The sequence below is a fragment of the Limulus polyphemus genome, unplaced genomic scaffold, assembly GCF_000517525.1.
Source record: "Limulus polyphemus unplaced genomic scaffold, Limulus_polyphemus-2.1.2 Scaffold2, whole genome shotgun sequence".
NCBI classification, from domain to species: Eukaryota; Metazoa; Arthropoda; class Merostomata; order Xiphosura; family Limulidae; genus Limulus; species Limulus polyphemus.
The window spans coordinates 3,180,393-3,191,272 of NW_013665612.1; the positions used below are offsets into that span (position 1 = coordinate 3,180,393).

General features: G+C 29.0%; 1 protein-coding gene across 1 annotated transcript in view; it reads left to right on the forward strand.

Annotated features, from left to right (window-relative positions):
• Positions 1-10,685, forward strand: part of LOC106467339 (RING finger and SPRY domain-containing protein 1-like) — a 92,822-nt gene extending 82,137 nt beyond the window's left edge. The window contains exons 15-16 of the mRNA XM_013927721.2: positions 4,728-4,818; positions 5,753-10,685. Of these exons, the coding sequence (XP_013783175.1) occupies positions 4,728-4,812 (85 nt within the window). The 3' untranslated portion in view covers positions 4,813-4,818; positions 5,753-10,685. The remainder of the gene's footprint in view (positions 1-4,727; positions 4,819-5,752) is intronic.
• Positions 10,686-10,880: the final 195 nt, after the last annotated feature.

Here is a 10,880-nt window from a genome sequence, read left to right on the forward strand (position 1 = left end):
TTTTTAAAGTTACTACTAGACAGATTTGCTCGTCTCAGTGTGAACAACAGCCCTGCAGAACTAAACAAATGCTCACATGTTGCAACTTCACTGAATTCCCACTATTGTTTTCAATGAAAATAAGTCTTTCAAGTAAGGCCATGGATGATTATTTGTGGTCACAGTGGGACGAAGTTATCACAGTCAACACTAAATGTAAAATGGCTGCATTTTATTCCTGCTCAGCAGCACAGGAAATATCTCTGCTTGTGATTGTCTTATTTGAAAGAATAGGCAAGTAAAATATTTTTTAGAGTACTTAAGTAACAGTAAATCCCAGAAAAGTTACTTAAGTGGTGTAATGAAGTAATGCTACTTTGTTACTCCCCAACTTAGGAGTCAGTTATCGTAGTATCTAGTTACTAAGACATGAGATTCAAAAAACAGTGCTGGTTACTAGAATCAGTATTATCCACAGAAGTAAAGAAAGTCTGGAGTTAATGTGCATATATGTTTTTAATTAATATTTTGCAAAATAAACTTGCTTTATGCATACATGTGTTTAATTTATATATTACAAAATAAACATGCTTTGTGCATATATGTGTTTAACTTACACATTGCAAAATAAACATGCTTTGTGCATACATGTGTTTAACTTACACATTGCAAAATAAACATGCTTTGTTATGAATATCCCTAGTTCAACAGCTGTACATTAAGCAGTTAGAACTCTTCAAGGCTTATCAGCATTACTTCTGTACACTATCTTTTTATCTATAACATCTGCTGCACTATTGTTACAGGAAAAGAGGTAAAATTCATTGTTCAATTCATCTTTTAAATGACCAGTGGTTGTAATTTCCTGTTTATCTTTAACAGAGTTTATTTCTTTTTACTTGTCTCAGATATTTTAAAATTCTTAGCTAGACTCTTGAAAATCCAGAAGTTTATAAGATGGGATTTTTTTATCCTTGTTTCAAAGGTTAAAAAGAAAGTTTCTTTAAGCTCAGCATTTTAAAAATGGGTCATAACTATACAAAAAACTTAAAACAAGTATAGTTAGAAACTATAAGTTATGGAAGACTGTTTTTAAATAACACAGGTTTGTGAATTTAAACCTCATAAAAGTTATTTTGGTTTTAATAGTGCATTTTCTATAATTAAGCTACTCAGGTTTCAAAAATAATATTAATTTTTTTTCTATCATGTAATTATTTTTTTACAAATTGGGAAGAAGAAAAAAACTCTTTTTTTGTAGATCAAATTATTATTTTGTTTACCACAATGAACATTTTTCATTATTATGTTTGGGTTCTAGAACGATCAATAAGATTCTCACATCGCAATTGGTCTAGAGAAATCTATAGCCAGTGGTTGTCAAGATTTTAAGCATAACAGAATGTGACCCGATTTCATTGAAAATGATTCACTTATGTAAAAGTATATATGACGTTTTGTGAAAAATCTGTATGTGATGGAGAAAAGTGGATATCATTTTCAGATTCAGCGTACAGAAATTACCGTAGAACATGTAAAAATTTCAAGACAGTAAAATCATCACAGGCCTTTGTAATTAGATGTTTGAATGTGTTGTATGTTGTGATTTTATTTGTAAAAGTTTCAATGTTACGTGTTGTAATTTTATTTTTATAAGTTCCAATGTTATGTGCTGTAATTTTATTTGTATAAGTTTCAATGTTACATGTTGTAATTTTATTTTTATAAGTTCCAATGTTACATGTTGTAATTTTATTTTTATAAGTTCCAATGTTATGTGCTGTAATTTTATTTGTATAAGTTTCAATGTTATATGTTGTAATTTTATTTTTATAAGTTTTAATGTTCATGTTTTGTACCTTTTCATAATAGCTGAAAGAGAGTGATACTTGTTACATAAATTAAAATGTGAACTATAATTAAAACTTGCATAAATTCTACAAATTTGACTTAATTTTTCTTAATTTAACCTGTTCAGATCACAGAACACCTTTCAGAGGTCAAGTTCATACCTGCATGTTAAGTTTTAAGTTTAAGTAAATATAATAATTCTAACTCTCTTTTCTTTGTAACATTTATTTAGTTTAATTTCTCAATAAAAAGTTACAATTTTTAATTTTTTCACACCTTTTAGAAGTCTTGCTTGTAAACAGTGCATTTATAGATTTTAATTTTTGTGCCCATTCCAGAGTAGAGATTTATAGTTGATAATTAACAATTTTTCACTGAGAACATAATCATCCTTATCATGTTGCTCCTTGATTTTCCCTTTCTCTTAGTGGTTTTACTATTACAGGCTTTCATTATGACACTTTTAAGGTGTTGCAGTATGTGATCTGAACAATTACTGTTGAAGCATATCTTTAAGACAACTATAGATAAAGCTTAAGAATAGTTAGATAGAGCATATTATAAACCATTTACATCAATGTACAGTAACAACCTGGTGTGAAGAGTAATTTATGATTTTGTGGGGAAGTTGACAATCTGAAATTCCTGTAGAGATGAACAAAAGAATCTAAGAGAAAGTTTAGAAGGCTTAGAAACAAATGACAGATCCAGGAATTTTTTATTGTTTCTTTAAGTGTTTTTTGTTTTTCTGAAAATATTTACATGTTAAAATTATATATGTTTGAAAGCTATGGAAACTTTTTTCCATGACAAAACTTCAGGTAAGCTTAAGTAAGATTAGTGAGCATAGTAGGTAACAGCAAAATATTCCAATGCCTCAAATCCTTATTTATTGAATATTATTGTTATTTTGTTGTATTTATACAATTCAAATATATAAAAGAACTGAATCAAGAATACTGTTAGCAAGAATATTATTACCTAGCCTCATACAGGTAAATGGTGATGTTATATTGAAAGGTTAAGCATTAGGTCACTGATAAGTTTTTGTCACTTTGATGTCTTTTTTAGGATTTATAGCTGAAAGTGGTGACTATTTCAATTGACATAATAAAGTTTTAAAAGAAATATGTTAATAAATATCAATTAAATTGAAACTGATTAATGTTGAACTTTCTGATCAACAATAAAAAAATGAAATTATAAGTCAAAAAACAAAATATTTTTAATGTTTTAAAGATATTGGAATTTTAAAAACCTAAAAATTATATAAAAACTAAATTCATATTTTTCTTTTCAAAACTAAAATTAGACATCATGTAATAAGTATTTCTGCCATGAGAAGTAAAAAAATATTGGGGAATACCAGTGACATCCCTCTTTTCAAAAAAGGGGTTAATATTTATTATTAACCCTTTTTGAGAAGAGATATGTCACTGGTATTCCCTGATAAATATTTATTATTATTATTACAATTCCTGTAATAAAATAAAGTACATAATAATACTATGTTTGTTTGATTACAGTGCTATGAAAAAATGAATAAATCTTTTTCACCATGAAGAATTTAAAAAAAAAAGAATCATCAAGATAACATTTTAGAAAGTACAAGTTTATAGTTTTTGTGACTGAATTGTACGAATGAATTTAAAAAATTTATCTAATGAACTTTAGTTGATCAGTCCATTTTTTGACATTCATATTTATCAAATGTAATTTAAAACAGAATTAAATTCTAAAATCTTGAGATGTTTTTGTAGATGTTTTATATTCTGAAGAGATTGATAGAGGACAATTCCTGATTTTGTTTGAATATGTTAATTCAGGCTAAAGAACTTACAATTTTAAAAGTTATAGAGGATGGGGCTTGATTCTGTGTTAGAGGCATTCATAAGTCTGGTTAATCATATCTTATGGTATATTGTTGAGCTACTTAGACATAGATCTAAATGTCATTATAGATGAATCTTTTGTAGTGAAGTACAGTTTTCATAACTATAAAAGTGGCGATGTATTTACTGTCATACAAAATAAATATCTTAACTTTTATATTAAAAAACAAAAAAGTTTATACTCAAAGACGAATCATTAATTCCAGTAAATTTACTGGAGTAAAATTGTTCCAACTACATGTAATTTAGTTTTGGCACAATTTCAACGTGTGAATGCACTTTACTGTATGATGGGTGACTTAAATTCTAGTTTTTTAATTACCTTTACTTGCTTGTCAGAGCTATTCCCAAATAGGTGGAAAGTCTTGTTTTTATTTAGAATTTATGTTCATGATGTAATTATTTTTTATTTTTAAATCTATTAAACCTGGCTGAAACACATCAAATTCTTTATTAATGTTACTGAATACTGTTTAAAACCTACTATAACTCATCTCATTTTTGAGTAAGAGTAATTGTACACTGTCAGCTTCAGAAACCGTGTTGTTCAACACTGTCATAGTATAGTTACAGTGGAATAATATTTTCTGTAATAGTAACATCAACATTATACTGCCTTTTAGATAAAAAAAAAAATTCATTTTTAAATATGCTTTATTAAAATCCACATTTCAGTTTTTTATTGTTATTAATATCTTAAGTTGTGAAAAGGTTCAAGGGTGTATATGCTAGGTCGTTGTCTGTGTGTCTGTACATGTACTTTTTGCACCTTAACTAGACTTCTAAGAAACAGCTTTTAATCAGGTTTAACAAGTCACTCCCATATAGGATGAAGAAAAAAACTGCTAATTTTGGGGTTAAAAGGTCAAGGTCACCATAAAAAAATTAGTTTCTGTGCTAAATAAAACATAACCAAAAAATGCAAACACACAAACATATTAGTTCACCATAACCAATAAAAAGTTAATAGTCAGGGGGATCAACCTTTCCGTTTTCTTTTTTTAGAGGTTTTTGTTTGCACTGTGCACTTCAGCTGGAAGTATGTCCAATGTGTAGAAGCCCCATCCAAGAACGTGCTGAAATGAGTTGATAAAAGGTAAAGTTTGTATGTGTGTGTGTTTTCGTGCATTTGCTTATACATTATTCATATATAGAGATTTTGTACTGATGATGATAAAGCCAATTAAAATATATGTACATATAATTGTTTTATTGAACTTTGTTACAACACACTCCTTTATCAAAAGTAAAATTATAGGTTTTATGATGAATATGACTAGACATCTACTTCTAAGAATAAACTTTATTTAAGCTTATAAAACAAATGTGCTCACTATGTGGATTTTTTTTTTTGCTTCATTCATGTTTTATGTGACAGATGTAACGTTTAGCAGATGTATTGTCAGATAAAAACTTACTCTGATAAAATATTTGAACTCATTTAGTGCTTTGTCCTAATCAGAATTTCTTTTAAGGAAGTAAAAATAATGATTCAGAATGTTAAAATACCTGAAATTTTTACAACTTATTTTTAGCTTAAAAGATTCTATTTTGTTTTTTACTTACGTTTTTGCATAGGAATTTATTATGTACTCAATAATTGAATTAGATCTCGGCAATTGCAGCAGTTTGATAAACATAACCTATAGTGATTATACAAGTTATTCTTTACATTATAATAACAAAAATCATGATTTTGAATATAGAACTTCAACAGCTCTCTATGACTTGTGTTTTTTAATGCCCTTGTAAATTAAACCTCTTTAATGCAGTCCCTGTTCATATTTGTGCCACAGCAGGATCAGGGTAAAGCTTAGATCATTCTCAACTAACCTGAATAATAGGTCATCTTTTTATGTTGCCGTTAGCAGTGAAACATGAAAATACTAATGTTGATTAATTGTTCATTTCACTGGAAGAATTGGGAAATTTAACATTTTTGTTTCTCAACGTACATAATAACTGCTGCAAAGTGAAATAATATATTCTATTTTTAAAAGAACATCTATATCTTAGTTTTATTTCCCTAGGTCTTCAGATCTCAGCTAACCAAAATGGTGCTACAAAGAACAGCGTTCATCCATTTTACCAAGTTAAGTTGATGCTGAGTAACAGGAGTTAGGCATTTTATGCAAGTAAATATAAAAAAGAATTGAACATAATTCCACTTCCATTATCTGTACAAGCATGAGATATTGGTTTGTCGTGTAGAACTATTTTTGGTAAAAACACAATATCTCACATAACCATACTTGTATTACAAAGACAATATTTATTTGTGGCTTCAATAAAGATACTAAACTTGATGTAATTTAAATAATAAAAAAATATAGCTTTTTTTGTTGAGGCTATCTACCACATTTTTTTATCTGCTATCTTAGTGAAAAAAAAAAAGAGACATTATATGAAGTTAATTCCTCTGCCAAAACAAATTCACAGCCACTTGTATTACTCTCTTGGTAATGATGGGAATCGGACCCAACCCTGCCAAGCAGAGAGTAATGAAAATTTTCTAGCCATTGTGGTGTAATACTACTTTGCATTTCCTATTTTTTAATTTTTTAGGAAAGACATTAGAATTATGTTAAAAACCAGCAGTGCTATTTGTAAAAGTATATTAATAGACACTTTTTCATATTTTGTCAGTATATCTTCAAAAAAACATAAAACTTTGAACATATATATACATATGTTAGCATGGTTATATATAATACTTGTTTGCTTTTTCTTAAATTTCAAAGGGGGCAGTTTTTCTGGGTATTAATGGGTAGATTTTACAAAAATAATAATAAAGCAAAAGGCAGAGTATAATAAAATTTTCTAAATTACTGACTCCAAATTCAAGTGTATGCTTCTCAGAAAGGTGGAATATTTTTCAACAAGAAAAAAAAAAGGTAGTTATTTTTTTCTGAGTTACATCGCCAGTGTTGAACCTTACTAGTTTAAATGTGCAAATTCAGAAGCGGAACTTGTATCATAGTTGTATTATACATTGTAACTAATTGCTGCAAAGAGTGTGATAAGGATTGTTGTTAATGTTTGTATAGTAGAGAGAGAGAGAAAGTGTGTATTTAATTTTAGCGAGGGTTTTGTGAAAGCTGTTCTTAGTATTTTTCCATATAAGCTTATTTAATTAATTATTTATAAATGTTAAAAATACTTTGTGCTGTAATCCTGGCTTCCTATTGGTTCAATCAAGTCTTTATTACCAGTACTACTACTATTACTCAAATTCTGTAAACTCTGATAGATCTGTACTTTGAATACTTGATCATGTTATTTATATATACTAATATATATATGTGTATATATATATTATTATTTCATCCAAGAGAGAATTAGTTGTGGCATACTCTTCCCTTATTTCATGTGTTACTGTTTTATGATGTGTTAATTTCATTAGCCAGAGCACCTGTTTGTAAAGGTAAGTGTTGCATGCAGGACTAGCTATTTATGATGTTCAACAGATAATCTTTGAAACGACATTTTCCACAGAATGACTTATGTAAAAGATATTATTCTATCAAGATTAGGATGATAAGGATAAGATTGGATTTGCTAATGCATGTTTATCTAAACTGAGAAAGAATTTTTGTCATTAGACCTATCAATGGTATATACTGATCTGAGTAATGGTTACAGGATGACGAAATTAGTGTTTTTTGTTGTTTAAAGTGAAACACTCAGTCAGGATTAAGTTGACTGTGTTGGCATCAGATTAGAAACCCAATAACCTGAGTGTTTTCAAAAGCACAAGAGTTAACTTATCCATGTTATCTATTGATTTGAACCAGTACAGAACTAAAATTATTGGTGTTGCATGATTTAAGTATTTACACTGAAAGTGTAATTAGATTTTTCCATGTTCTAAAGCAGTTTTGTATCAGTAAAATGCTTCAAAATTGGGCTTATCAGTGCTGTTTTTGGTTAGTACTGGCACAGTGAGTAAAGATGTAGAATCCTTGGTGTACATCCTTCAACATATTGAGTTTAGAATTAAACTTGATAATGTTGCTGATGCGTCTCTACTTGTACAGGGAGAACAGAATTAATTTCTCAGTGCACATCCTTCATGTCTAATATATTGAGTGTAGGGTTGAACTTGTCAGTGGTTCTGGTTGTTTAATACTAGTAAAGGGACAACAGAATTAATTTCTCAGTGCACATCCTTCATACCTAATATATTGAGTGTAGGGTTGAACTTGTCAGTGGTTTTTGGTTGTTTAATACTAGTACAGGGACAACATAATTAATTTCTCAGTGCACATCCTTCATGGCTATCATATTGAGTGTAAGGTTGAACTTGTCAATGGTGCTGGTTGTTCAGCACTAGTGAAGGAAATACAGCTTAGATTTCTCAGCATACATCCTTTATGGCTAATATATTGAGTGTGGGGTTAAACTTGTTAGTGGTGCTGGTTGTTTAATACTAGTACAGGGAGAAAAATTAATTTCTCTGTACATATCCTTCATGGCTAACATATTGAGTGCAGAGTTGAACTTGTTATTGGTGATTGTTGATTTGTATTAGTACAGGAAGAACAGAATTAATTTCTCGGTGCACATCCTTCATGGCTATCATGTTGAGTGTAAGGTCAAACTTGTCAGTGGTGCTGGTTGTTCAGCACTAGTAAAGGAAAATCAGCTTAGATTTCTAAACATACATCCTTCATGCTTTGAGTGTAGGTTTGAACTTGTAAGTATTGTTAGTTGGTCTGTACTGGTACACTAGTAACAGAGATTTCTTAGTAGTTGATAATCATGGCTAACATATAGAGTGTAGATTTTAACCTGACAGTGTTGTTTGTTGGTTTGTACTTGTACAGTGAAAACAGGCTTAGCTTTCTTCATTCAGACCCCTTGTGGTCAAGATATTGAAAGTGGATATATATTTTTTAATTGTCAGTGTCACTGGTTGGTCTGCTAGTATATTGAGAACAAGCTTATATCTCTCAGTTAAATCTTCCATAGCTGCCCCCAGTGGCTCAATAGTAAGTCTGAGGACTTATGAAGCTAAAAATTGGGTTTTGATACTCATGGTTGGCACAGTACAGATAAATCACTGTGTAGCTGTGTGCTTAACAACAAATAAACAAATCTTCCATGGCTAACATATTGCGTGCAGGTTTTGACGTGTTAGTGTTATTCATCTAACCCATTAAGACAAGGTATGTTTCTGGTATGGTAATATCAACATACAATGTTATATTAATGTCATAATCAGTGTTAAAACTGAAGAATGATAGAAGATTAAGATTAGTTCATATTCTTTGAATGTTACAAAGTACTTATGGTATTAATCACAACTATGTTCTTTTATATTACATCTCTCTGGTTATTTTTAACTTTAAAACACAAAAAAAAAAGATGCACACTAAACTCATATAGTGAAAAGTAACTGTTATTTTGTCACAATCATCTCTTGTATAATTAGAAGCTCATTTGTATATAAATTTCTTTTGTCATTTTTTTTCACAAGAACCATAACATTAAGTAATGTTGCCACAAATAATATTTTCAAACCGACCTTGTAGTGATTCTAAAAGAATAAAGCCAGATAGTTTTAAGCTGTCATGGTTATTTTATAATTTTCTATGCTTTAGTAAAAAAAAAACATCCCATTTCATTCTTTTGTTCACAATTGATTTAATATTTTATCACCGTATATATATTTTAAGAATTATTCATCACAGTGGCTATATTTTCAGCTGCCAGTTTTTGTGCTCATATTCTATGGTGATTTCATTGTTTTACAACAAAATCCTAAATGAGCTTTGTTTTTTTACTATTAAATTCCTGTTGTACATAATCTTTGTGAACCCTATTGAGTGTATTCTACATGTAGAAAAACTAGAATGTAGCACAGTTGAACTGCTGTTTCCTCATGGATAAAGCAGAGATAATCAGATTTCAGGAAAGTTTTTAAGATTCTAAAGTATGGTTTAGACAATGAAGGTGTTAGGTATAATGTACCTAATTTTAGTACAATAACCAAGTATAAGTTTTATATGGTACAACTACAGTTGAAAGAAAACAATTAACAAATAAAATGACAATACTAAATAATTTGGATCTGTGTAACATACGAATGTGTATGTTGTTTAATAAGTTTCTCTTTCAATGAGGTGCCATAAATGTAATTTGTGTTTAACACTTCCTGTTATAAGTGCAGAGGCTCTAAATACAATAAAACTATTTATATTGTATGTGTCTTATACCAAGTACTTTAAATATATCTAATTGTATTGAAAAGGGGTATTTTATATGACAGCTATTACATAAGATTATCAATTCACCAGCAGAATTTTCAAAATTTAGTTTACTTAGTTTCCTGTAAAAATTGATAATTCTTTTTTAAATTATTAAATGATTAGCAATTTGAGTTCACACTTTATGCAGTGAAGTTAACTAAAATCAGTCTGAGCACATATGAAAATGTCTATTTTTGAGCTGGAAATTAAGTTAAGATTTTTTTTTTTTTGAGAAAATTCTTAGGAACGTGAATCCAATTACAATCAGTGTATAAGAAAGAAGTAAAAACCTGTTTAAGTGCAAGCATGATGAATTGTTTGAAAAGTATAAAAAGCTTTGTGATCTTTTCATTAAAAAAGTAAAAATGTTCTTTGTGAAGTGCCAATTTTTGTGTATTATTCCAAATACGCACATATATAAAAACATCACTTTGATCAATCACATGTACCATGTTTTTCATGTTGAGAATTATAGTTCTGGTATAATCTATATCCTAAGTCAGTTTGAGAGAAGTAGAAAAAAAACAATACCAAATAGTATTAAGATAGATTACACTATTTAGAATCCCAATTATGTAAAACAACAATATTCTAGGTTTTTTATATACACTAAAAAGAATGTTGAATTTTAGTGCTTGTTTTGATTATTTCTGTTACCAGGGCATAAAGTTTTCATCCCTAAAAATTGATACTAATAAAAGTCTTTAATCCATTTTCATGTCTGAAAAATTATTGTGTGTTCCTTGAATTGATATTATTTTTAATTTTGCTTCTGTTCTACAGGAAAGTGTGAGCATTTATTTATAATTTGTTCATGGACTGTTACCAATTTAATCAAGATTAGGGTTTTATAGTTCTTTGATTGTGGAAATTTAGGTCATCGATATGACCATTCATCTTGTAGTCC